At 46.8% G+C, this 12493-nt stretch overlaps 1 protein-coding gene across 2 annotated transcripts in view; it reads left to right on the plus strand.

The window, feature by feature from the left end:
- ADAMTS18 (ADAM metallopeptidase with thrombospondin type 1 motif 18) overlaps window positions 1-8288 on the plus strand; it is a 137218-nt gene extending 128930 nt beyond the window's left edge. For both annotated transcript variants that reach the window (XM_047712341.1, XM_047712340.1), the window contains 2 exons: window positions 511-658; window positions 6375-8288. In XM_047712341.1, coding sequence (XP_047568297.1) covers window positions 511-658; window positions 6375-6490 — 264 coding nt within the window. In that variant the 3' untranslated portion in view covers window positions 6491-8288. The remainder of the gene's footprint in view (window positions 1-510; window positions 659-6374) is intronic.
- The last annotated feature ends 4205 nt before the right edge of the window (window positions 8289-12493 follow it).

A 12493-nucleotide genomic window follows, 5' to 3' on the forward strand; every position in this document is an offset into this window, starting at 1 on the left:
AAAATCTGATTTCTAGGAAGCACCACACCCACCATACCAACTCAGAATTTGGCCAGGCACTGAGGACAGAATTCCAAAGCCGCCTCGGATAAAGTATTATTTCTTCGCTGTCCTAATTCTGAACCGTCTCCCATGCCCCCCTCCCCCGCCCCACTGCATCTGCGGAGATTTCTGGAATTCTTTAAATACTGGGATGATTTGTTCTGCATCCCTGTGGCAGCTTCTGTATTTCTGGAAGCCGTCTTCTTTACAGTCCCTTAACTGGAGACACGCTCTGGGGCAAGAGAGAGGACGTTTGCCGAGGATCCCCTTCTAATCAGATCACGTCTGCCGCGCGTTCGACTGTGGACGTGAGCACACATGCCGGGCTCAGGCCACTCCTGGCTTCATCAACAGGGCGCCCGGGTCGTGGCATGGAGCGTGGAGATGCCTTCTGTTGGACATCTCTGACCGCCACAAGCACCCTCCCTCCGAGTGCTGCTGACTCCTTCCTCTTGTCCCCTTCTGCAGTGCACGGTGACCTGTGGAGGGGGTGTGCAGACGCGCTCGGTCCACTGCGTGCAGCAGGGCCGGCCTGCCTCCAGCTGTCTGCTCCACCAGAAGCCTCCGGTGCTGCAAGCCTGTAATACCAACTTCTGTCCGGCTCCTGACAAGAGAGGTAACTGGCCCCCCACCCCAGTCCATCGGATTTGTCCTCTGAGAACTTTTCCAAAACCCCCTCCGGTCGGGTGGTGCAGCTTATGCCCTGCAGCGCCACTAGGGGGTGCTATTCACACCCTGTCTGTGTGAACGGCGCCCCCCACAGGGGGTACAGGGCACAAATCTGGGAGGTTCCTGCTCACGATGATCTTGTTTGCACACCCATGCAGGGAACATTTAATTCTGCGATAAGGCTTGTGAGCCCTTACTTCTTACTCTAAAAGGGGGAAATAGCAATCATGCCAGTCAGTTTTTTTTAACATGGTTTTAGTTACATAAGAAAATGAAAAAGTAACTACCATGAGCCCAAGATTAGGGTTGTCGGTGGAAACCCAAGCGTGAAGGGGGATCGTCCTTGAACTCACGTGTTATCGGAGGAGGCAGGTAAGTTACAGTCCGTCAGGGCACGTGCGGCATCCTCAGACCACACCTTGCGTGCTTTCTTGGTTACAGTCCATTCCCACGCAGTGCGGCGTGTGCTGGACGCACAATGGGACACTGGATTACATGCGTGAACTACTAGACTGGGTTTCACTGGCTCAACTTCCTTTTCAAAGGCACCTGACAAACACACCAGGAAAGGTCTCCTCCTCCCCTCAGATTTCCTTGTGCTAAAGAATTAGGTTCCCGCCAGGTACCTGCTACATTTTCTTTTCATCCCATCCCGGCTTTTCCAGGGCTGTTTAATTTCTTACCCCACGCTCTGCCATCTGTGGGAAATCAGATTCGGGACTCTGACTCCTTGGCTCTCCCCATCCCTACCACTTTGCGTTTCTAAGTTGTTGTCCTTATTTAGCTTCATCTTCGAGCCTTGGCTCCAGACTCTGGGCTTCTATTTTCCCTCCTCTGCCCTCTCTCCTTCCTTGTCTGAGGCTTGCAGGAGACAAAAGAACTAGTAACATGCCAGCTTCTCCGAGTCCCATCCCTTCCAAGGCAATTTTGGAATTCTCCAAACCTCCAGCCTCTTTCGGCAGAAAGCTTATGGGGGAAGAGACACACATTTGGAGCAAGTGGTCATGTACTTGCAAACTGTCTCCCCCTTCCTTCCCCCTTGGTGACTTCTCCTCCCCCCTCTTCAGTCTGCTGGCCCCAGACACATGCCCAGAGTCAGAAATGCATGACCCCTAGGTACTCGGAGACAGGCTGTAGGGAATGGCTGATCATGACCGTGGCTCAGCAGTATCTCCTGGCAAGAGTACAAGGTGGGGGGAGCCAGACAGATTAGATCCAGGATTGAGGGGAGGCCCTTGGTGTTACTATTCTGTTCATCCGGCACCCCGCCAGGCACACTGTCAATGCTCAGCACGTGTTAGGTGGGAGATGTGGGGTCCAGTACCATGAGGTTCTCTTCTTCCTTCCAAGCCAGGTCACTAAGCACCTGCTGCATATCCCTAGCATTCTTCTAGGGATAAAAGAACAAGGTAACGTCCTGTTCTTAAGGTACAAGGAGTCAGTGTCTCAGCGGAGGAGGAAGACAGGACAACAGATGCGCGTGGTGGAGTGTTACCAGTGTCACAGTGGAGGTCAGTTCTCCATGGGTTGCAGGGATGGGGGCAGTGGAAGATGGCAGGACGAGAAGGGGTTCTGAGAAGGACCTCTCTCCGTGCCTCTTGAGTAACTGAGGTCTCTTTTGTAAAGAGGAGTACGGTAAGAAGGCAGATATGAAAGGCATAAGCCTGAGTATTTCTTCTTGGCCAAAACGTGGCCTGTGGCTTTTATGCAGTTGAAGGCCTCCTCCCGCTTCTCGCATTCCATCCCAAATCCGGGGAGAGGGCCGTGCCCAAACTGCTATTGGGTTAGTCTTCCTCCTTAGATCATTGGCAGACTGACCACAGGGGGAATTGGAGTGTGTTTTCTAACACTTAGTTTTCAACAAACATTAGTGGACAGTAAGCAAACCCATGGTGCCAAAGGGAAGAAGGTTTCATTCTTGGAATCTTCTCTCAGACTCCCATGATGCACCGTGCTTTTGAGGCACCACCTTCCCCTCCAAGAGTTGAGAGTAGACAGTCTTGCAGGATAGCGAAGTGTGTGTGCCATCGCTCGGACCCCCTGCCCCACCCCCGTGCTGGTAGCCAGTCTAGGGCACTCACTTGGTGCTGTCTGCACTGTGGGAGGCTCTGCCTGGGTCTTCACTGGATCTGTACTTCGGGAAACCATCCTATGAGCTGGCATTGTGTCTATTTTACATGTCAACCTTATTCAGAAAAGAAGGAAGCCTTGGGCAGCGACATCAGTCATCACGGTATTGTGAGTGGTTGTTGACACAGTCGGGACGAGGCCTGGGCTGCAGCCTAGTGGGATTTGGCTGGCGATGAGCAGCCCCCAACAGGAGTAAGTTTATTCCTCTTGAAATCTCCCCTCCTCACATGGAGAGGGGCCAGAAAGGGTGGCACTGCACAGCGGGAGGAGCAAGGACTCTGACGTCACAAGAAGGATTTGCGTCCACACGCAGCCATTGACTAGTTTGTGGCCACAGGCAAGCTTTTGAACTCTTCATAAAATGAAGAAATAATGCTTACCTGAAAAGATCACTGGGAGTTAAGTAAGATGATTCAGTGTTTCCATGTCTATTTAGGACTCACTGTGAACTGGGAACTGTTCTGATGTCTGACTGTAGATAGAGCAGTGGACAAAATGGCCAGAGTTTCCACCTCCTATCTGGAAACAAACAACAGGCCAACCAATAAATATACAACGTCACATAATAAAGTAGAAAATAAAACCAAAGCAGGGTATAGAGAATGAGAAGGATTAGGGGGTAAGGGGTGGGGAAGAGAGACTGGTTTAGAGAGACTAGTCAAGCAAGGATGATATGATACAGATATGGATCTACGGGAAGGTGAACTATGCATGTATCTAGAAGGACAGTGTTCCTGGCAGGGGGACCAGCACATCCAAAGGCCCTGAGGTGGGAATGTGTGAATCTGATCAAGGAACAGTAAGACACCTGGAGTCAGATGTCTAAAGTGGACAGGGGTTAGGTGATAAGCAGAAGCTGGTCCTAGGGGCCTTGTCAGTCTTTGTAAGGACTTAAGATTTACCTCTGAGTGAGATGGAAGCTGATGGAGAACTTGGAGCAGAGGAGCCGTGCAATCAGACTTTTGGGAAGGTCCCTGGCAGTTACCCAGAGAAGAGCACAGGGGTCCAGAGCGGGAGGAGGAGGTTCCGTGAGGGCAGTGGCCATACTGGGAGAGGCTGGGTGCTGGTGTATTCTGAAGACTGAGCTCATGTTTAATACTTGTCAATGGTCTGCATGCGGGATGTGAGGCAAAGAATAGGACACCAGGGTCATCCTCAACAGCACACATGAAACATGAGACAACAGAAGCTCAAATAACCAGCTATCGGTAATCATTAGAGTAGCCGTAATCAAACCCAGTGCTCATCTCGATGGCTCGGCGATAAACCTCCCTTCTGCTTCCAGACTTAAAATGAGCTCAAAGCCGCAGCAGCTAGCCGAGATCCCATTCTTACCTCGAAAGGAGTAAGCGTTGCTACAGTACTGCAGTTAGGGTCATGCTTTTAGCGGTCTGTTTTCATCCTGATGCGGTATTTCCACTACATCAGTAGGATAATCTCTACAATTTAAGTAGAAAGTGATTCAGGTGTACATTCTGATTGAGGAGGCTGCGTGCTCGGTGGCTGGGATAGAAGACACTGTCCAAGTTTGTATTAGACACAACCGGAGATGAGTACAGAGATACATGGGCCAGAGGATAGACGAGTGTTCCTCTCACGTCTGACTTGTATCTCTGAGATAAGGGATCGCACCCCTGCCCCGTGATGGTCCACCTCCGTATACCTCCTAGATGCCCAGGGCAAAAAGCTCATCATCGTTCTTGATTCTTCTTTGCTCTCTCCTGTCTTTACCAACCCGTCAGAAAATTCTTTAGGCTCCATATCCAGGAGTTACTGAAAAGAAAAGAAAGATGCTCTTAGTTCACCTTTCTACCCAAGCTGTAACATGTAGATTTCACATTGGTTGTTCTAGCCATGATGATTACAGGGAAACTGGTATATTTTTTCAACAAATATTTCCTGAGCAGCTACTTTGTGACAGGCACTACACGTTGGGAATGAAGTAATGAAAACAGTAGATGAAACCTCTGCTCTCAAGGATCTTACGTTCTAGAGAGGAACAGACAGGCAGCACAGAATGGGATGAGCACTGATAGCCCCAAGGTAGGAAAATAAAGCAAGGGTGGGGAGTAGGGAGTGTTTTTTGGGAGGCCGCAGAGCACTTTGCTTATCTGGGGGAGTCCCGGAAGGCCCTGTTGTCTGCCAGTGACCTCTGAGCAGAGACATAAAGGAATAGAAGGGGTCTGGGGAAGTAGATGGCGGGGGAAAGCCACCATGTGCCTGGCACATTAGGGCATCCCCCAGGTGGCCCATGTGGGGGAGGGGACGAGAAGAGGAAGACGAAGACGAGGTCAAGCAGTAGTGGGGGAACCAGATCCTAAGACCTTGTCAGCCATGGTAAGGACTAAACCTTTCACTGTGGGTGGATGGAGGGGCCAAAGGGAGAGTCTGGGGCTGAGACATGCATGAAATGAACTGACTTGTCCGTTCAAAGGATCAGTGGCGCTACTATGAGATGGGTCCGGAGGCTGTATTTTAGGCAGAAGAACCAAGGCAGGGGAAGGAACCGTAGGTAGTTCTGAATCACAGAGAGGCAGAATTCAAGTCGGGAACAGCAGGAAAAGAAAGGAGAGCTGAGAACCTGGCCTGCCATGTCCAGGGACATAGGGCACAGAGAAGAGGTACTTCAGGATACTTTTAAAAGGGAGCTGGGTGAGTGCCTAGGGGCAGTGGGGGGGGCGTTGGGCAAAGTGAAGGTAAAGTGACTTTTGAGCCTTGCAGAGAGGAAGGGGAAAACACTTCCAACCATGACTGAGAAAACTTACGTATAGGGTAGACCATAAACACTTCTGAAGTCAAAATTCCTTGAGAATCTGGTAAAATGGCTAAGACCTTGACTCCTAAAATGGGCACTGAGGTTTACTTGAAGAATATCTTACATACAGCTTCACATGCCTTCTGTACCTAATGAGGTCCTTCTGCGTGAGAATCCCCGGTGTACCGAGTTCTGCTTCCAGCCCGTAATCCCATCTGTCAACAAGAGAAGTCAGGCCTGCTGTTGACTTAAATTCACTCCATTGCAGATGGGCTGGGAGATTTATTGAAATCAACGTAGAGCACTGCAGCTGAGCCATCCGTCTCGGTGTGCTGACTCCTGTATCGTAGGCCTCCTGTTCCCAAAATAAGGTCCATGGACCAGGTGGCAGCTGCTCCCAGCCCACCCCAGACTCTAGGAATCAGAAGCAGTGGTTTAACAAGATCCCCAGGGCATTCCTCCCAGGCTGGGCTAAGGACACAACATGGTGGCTCCCAGGCCCCTGGGGAGGATCCAACAGGAATCTTGGACTGGATATGACACTTTCTTTTAACATCCACTCCACCCCCACCAGCTGACATTTCACCAAGGGCCCTAGTCCCTTTTGATGTCTTAATCCTGCTCCCCCTCCCTCCCAGCCAAGTCCTAGTATAGGAGCAGAACCACTCAGAGGCAGGAGGCAGGTACGTCCAAGGTCTTTGACCCACAGGCTCTCACCTTAAGGAAAAGGCTAAGCTTCCTCCTGAGGGGTGAACAATTTTTTTTTCTCTCCCTGCAGAGGATCCATCGTGTGTCGATTTCTTCAGCTGGTGTCCCCTAGTTCCTCAACATGGCGTCTGCAACCACAAATTTTATGGTCAACAGTGCTGCAAGTCATGCACGAGGAAGAGCTGATCTCAACGACCCACCCCACCCCCCACAACACTCGAGGGCGAGGACTTCCCTCTCACCTCTGGAGAGACCAGCCACCATTAATCCCCCGCTGAAAGCCGAACACTGCAGACCACCCATGCGAGGCTGCAGCCATCAGTGGAATGGGCTCTCGAGGACAGGCTCCCTATCCACTTCCCCAAAGCACATGGTACTCCAAAGCACTTGAAAATGGGAAGCAAGGGCAAACTGGACTTCCACAAGAAAAGACAAAATAACTTCGATTTGCACTGTGACAACGAAAGAAGTGATGGGTCCCACTGAGAGACGTCACGTTTTAATTTTGACGAAGTGAGAATCTGGTCACCATGGGGAGGGTCCCTCTTTAAACTTCAGAGGGTTCCACGGCAAAGACATCTGGGTTGAAAAGGTGCTTTCAGACTTCGGGTCCGAGATGGAGCCTTGGAGCAATCAAATACAAATGGAACCCCTTGCTTCGCTGTTGCCCGGAGCTCACAGTGTGACGGACACTGTGGCCGGCCCCAAGGAGGAGTTTCACGGGAAGCAAAAAGGTGCTCATAACTGTGCTTGCTGCTGGACTAGCAAGCCTCGTGTTACTTTTATCCAGTGTGCGTGTGTTGTTTTTATTATTTTGTTTAGACTATATTCTGCTTAGAGAGTCTCCAAGACTAAAAGTCACACTTGAAAAGTATGCCAAGGAATATTCTGGAAACAGGGCAACATGGATTATTTAAGATCCCCAGATAAGTGAACTTCAAGACTCTAAAAAAACAAAAGCCCACAAACTCACATAAAAGGCATATGTTGACGTCCTACACAGTACGTCAACCTCGTAACTTCCGGTGCTAGCTGAACAAGTCCGCGGGAGCCCCTAGTCTGCTCTTTGGGAATCAGAACTGGCGAGACGTTCATTTCTGGTAAAACTCTAGGAGGAGCTAAATAGCAGAACAGCAATGTTTTGAAGGAGAGCAGACCAACATTTATAAGACTCCCTACATATTATCAGAGCTGCTTGGAAAATTAAAGACCACTTGTGGTTCTTTCTTACCAATGGTCATGTTTAAATTTTCCCTAAGATTTAGTTAAGAAAAAAAGACTGGCAACAGAGAAACCCATCTGTCTTCTTGCTAAGTTAATATTAATAAATCATAATAAGCCAAGATCCTTCGATGAATGAGAATATTTTATCATCTTTCAGATGATATTTTCAGTCATCAGAAGCCAGTTGTTGATAGGCACTAATGAGTTTAAAATTGTTCTCAATTGGAAAACACCACACTGTTTTGCCAAAACCAAAGTAACTTACAAGACTGAGTCCTTCTGTAATTTTTTGAGATGTGGTTAAAATGGGCATATTTATATAATTCTACTCTATTCCTCAATTTCTTTGATGAATGTAACCCAATTTTACTGCTTTATAAAGTCACAATTCAAACAGGGATTTGCCAGCTCAGCACAACCAACCAGACAGTGGTTTGTTAAATTTAGAGCATCCTTTGTTCCCATTCTAATTAAAATCATGCGTTCTTGAATCTCAGAGAAATATGATTAGAATAGTCTCTCAATCCACTTGGCTTGGCCTAGAGTAGTGGCCATTCTATCATCAGAAACACACAGTTCCACATCACCTACCCCCTTGCCCCCTGAAAAATAGCAAGTTATTTGTTTCTTTATATAATGATCATTTTATTATTTTATGGAAAAATTAATTTATTAATAGCCTATTCTTATGTGTTCTCACTTGCTTCTCTAAGTGATATTAATTCTGAGGAAAATGTTGAATAAAACAATGGGTTATAGAGAAAAGTCAAAATATATGTGTAATATTTAATTATTTTATAAGTTTTATAATAAAGTGTTCTGTTTCTTTATCTTTGAAATTTGTTAAGTTCTTGAATAAGTTAGAAGTCCATTACTTCCAAGATCATGTAACTGATAAATGTTGATGAGGGCTCTCAGTAATTTCTCAAGGAGAAGTTGGGAGGAGGAAATACTCATTAATTGATTTTTCTTGCTTGTGTCTGAGAAAATTAGAAACCACCAAAAGTTGGGGTGAAATGGAGAATATGTTTAGCATCTAACAGAATTATTTTTTCCTGCTCTAATGCTTTGTCAACATTTATGGGAATCGTCCAAGTTAGTTAGATAAACCATAAGCATAGTTGGCTTTCTCCTTCATTTTTTCCATTTGAACAGCAGTCTGGTGAAATCCTTTTGCAAAAAGCAAGAGGGAGGGGAAGGAAGGAAAAAAAAATTAAAAAGCCATTATTTCAGGTTTTCCTGAATGGAATCATCAGACCAGTGGAGAATAAAAATAGTCTGGGCAAAAGTCAGTCCAGTTGATGTGAATATATAATATTTTCCCTCCACATGTGATTATATACACATATATGAATATGCCCTAAATATATACGTGAATGTATGTGTACACATGTGGATCATTTATGCAAGCAGATCTTTAAAACATATTTAGGAGAATTTTATATGAATTATTGCTATTTGGCAAACAAAAAACTGATTGGGACGCCTGGGTGGCTCAGTTGGTTGGACGACTGCCTTCGGCTCAGGTCATGATCCTGGGAGTCCCGGGATCGAGTCCCGCATCGGGCTCCCAGCTCCATGGGGAGTCTGCTTCTCTCTCTGACCTTCTCCTCGCTCATGCTCTCTCTCACTGTCTCGCTCTCAAATAAATAAAATAAAAAAAATCTTTAAAAAAAAACTGATTAAGAATGAAAAATAGAATAGCACATAAAATAGCAGAAGAGGAGGTATAGAGGAGGTATCCTTGTGCTTTTTGATGATAAAATGTTAATGAAAGCAACCACAGATTTAGTGTTTGGTGTTTTAACGGGTGCCAGAGATGGGCCAAGCTCTTCATGTATGTTACCCCTTTTAATCCTCCCAAGACTCTAGTTAGGGAGCAGGGAGTCTGATTCCAGACTCAATCTCAGGATCCTGGGATCACGACCTGACCCAAAGGCAGACGTTTAACCGACTAAGCCACCCAGGTGCCCCAAAAAGATACTATTTTTTTTTCCTTTGCAGGTGAAGACTCTGGGATTCAGAGAGATCCCGTATTTCATCTGAGGTAGCCATAAAAGTGAGCTCTATAAATAATACAAACATTTAAATTGTTCATTTTCATTGAAAATAGTCACTCTAATTGGTTTACAGAATGCCCACCTAGAAAACAATTCCCAGAGAGAACAGGGGGGCTGTTCAGAGCTTCACAGGAATGTTCAGTTTTGCATCACGAAGAAGATAAAGATGCAATCTTCTCACTAAGATGATTTTTATCTTTAATCCTAAGTTACCTTTGTGCAGAGAAAAGGAAACTTGTATCTAAATATTTAATTATACCTTTCCTGATGGACACTGAGGGTCATGATGTAAGTGACTGTTGTTTAAATTTCTGTGTATAGAGAAGCCAGCACAAGCAATGTCCAGAATGTGTTTTTTCTGAATGTATAATTTGTTTCTGCAAAGTAATGGCTAATTGCCTCACCCCTGCACACAACCACCATCCTGTTGGAACATCATGAAGCCATACGTCCCAGGTATGGTTGTTTTCCTAAATCACATTTAGTGAGGGGCATAGCTGAGTTCATAATCAGGTCATTTAGTAGCAAGAAGTGATTTATATAATTGTTAGTTGTTCTAATGGACAAAAAGGTTGAAAGATTGTTCCTAGCATCCTAACTGGGATGAGAAAGAAACAGTAATGTCCAGGAAAAGGAAAGCCTATAGGCCATGTCTCCCCAACCCAACCCCCGCTGTTTCCACCCCTCTTCCCTGCATCGCCTTGGCCTCCCCATCCAGGCTGCGTCTGCCCCATACAAGTTAGGACATCACCTGACATGAACTAGCATTGCCCCGCAGTGCCCTTACCACGTGTCAGAAAACACAGGACAAACACTTGGTTCTCCTTAATCCTCCATCTTACCACTAATGGAATTTCTAAACCAACTGCTCAGTAGAGAGAGGCACTCTCACTGTATAAAGTTAACCGTCAGAGCCCTTGAGACATGGTCTTTGAAGGAGAACCAGGGCCAGAGGCTGTTCCTGCTGGAGACGAGGCCCAGACATGCCTCTCCCACTGACTCCCCTCCTGCCTCTTTTTTGTGGCTGGAGCACGGGAAGGACCAGGCAGCCCCCTCTTGTCAGGAGACCAAGCCAGCTCTACTACTGTTCCTCTGCGGGCTCCTCTGTTTCTGCAGACCCATGCCACCTACCGTGGGGCTCAGCAGCTCCCCTTCCTCGGAAAGAAGGTTCTCCCTGCCCTGCCCCATCCCTTTTGAAAGCCAGCTTGGGTCTAGAGGAAGTTCGGGGACACAAGTTTCTAAACAATTAGCTGTGTGAACAATCACTTGAGGCTACTTTATACATTCCTAGGCCCCATTCCAGAAATGTAATTTATTAATTCTGGGAGTAGGGCCTGGGAACTTAGAGTTTAAAAGGCATTCAAGTTGCTCTAAGGAAAAGTTAGTTTTGGAACCACTGGTCTAGGGCAAAAAAAGAAAGTAGCTCGAGTCCGTCTTCCTTGTCCCAATGAAGGAGTTCCGTTGGCACCAGGCCCTCTGGTACGGGTCTGCTGGGGTCTGAACTAAACTCAGCCAGTGATAAAGGGGGCCTTGCCTGCTCTCATCCTCTGTATGGAATTCACCTGGGACGCTCTCGGGGCTGCCAATAACGGGTCACGAAGAGGAGGACTCCCAGGCAAGGACCAGGTCCCTGGGCATCTTTGTCTCGTTTTCTCATTCCCAACCATGCTAGTAGCCGAGAGCAAGGTTTGGTGGGCGGGCAGTGGGAAGGTTTGAGGGAAACTGGCCAGTTCTCAGTCAAGCACCCACATGCACGAATTCGTATACCGTGTGTGTGTGCGCGCGCGCGCGTGTGTGTGTGTGTCTTTAAAGAAGAAAGAAAGGGCATTCAATAGAGAAGCCAATGAAATCCCCGTCGGAAAGTGTCTCTTGGCAAATTACTCCAGGGCCTTGTGTGTGTGTGGAGAAACCCACAGCACATGACAAAACCAGTTGTGCTCCTGAGACCCAGAGTCAAGGCAGAATGAAAGCTTCCAACCTACTTCCTGCCAGGACACTGGGTGCCAAGAGGTGAATTAATCCCTTTTATGAATCAGGCCAACTGTCACTTGCTTACAAATGGCCAGAAATGCATTGGCTGACTCGAGTGAATGAAAATTGTAACTTCAAGCTTTGTACGACAGAAGAAAAAGAAACAAAAGACTTTGAAAGATAGGAAAGAGCAGCCGGAATGGTGCTTTTGGCCGCACCAAGGTATAAACAAGGTAATTTCGTGTTCCCTAGAACTGTGCTGTTCTGGGACTCTGATTTTTCTCATTTGGTGGCTCATTTCATTATTTACAGCGGCTTAGGTTCTTTTTTTTTTTTTAAATATATATTGGCCCCAGATACTTAAAATGAACACATCTATTTCTGTATCAGCATAGTCCTAAACCAATGAAGGCCTAATTGTTATTGTACTCAGCATTTTCCCCCCTTTGTTGGGATGCCCACATTGTCTAGGGCCTTTATTACTTGCAGATAGGTCTGCGGAGGGTGCAAACATTTCACATTTTGTTAGAGGTTAGCATTTGCTTTCAGGCTAAAAGTCCCCCGACACACAGAGTCGGGGCCAGCCTTTCGTGGGCTCTGCCTACCCTCACAGTTTTTTCCTGCATGCTTGCTATCCAAATACATCCGTTCTTTCAACCAGCATTTATTGATCTGTGAGATCCAAACACTGAAGCAGATCTTGTTCCTGACCCGAAGGGATTGGCAGTTAAAAAACAGGATGCATATCCATGCAGTCAGGCAATGGTCCAAGGTCACATATAGTCCTGAGATTTTAATTCCTCACTGTTATATCCACCCCAGTCAATATTCGATAATGTGTGTTTTTAGGCTTGTATTGTTGTCACTTATGGTAAGATCACATAAGCAAATGAGGTTCATACAGACTGCAGACTTCTTTTCCCCATCAAAAACA

This window comes from Lutra lutra, chromosome 17, assembly GCF_902655055.1.
Source record: "Lutra lutra chromosome 17, mLutLut1.2, whole genome shotgun sequence".
NCBI classification, from domain to species: domain Eukaryota; kingdom Metazoa; phylum Chordata; class Mammalia; order Carnivora; family Mustelidae; genus Lutra; species Lutra lutra.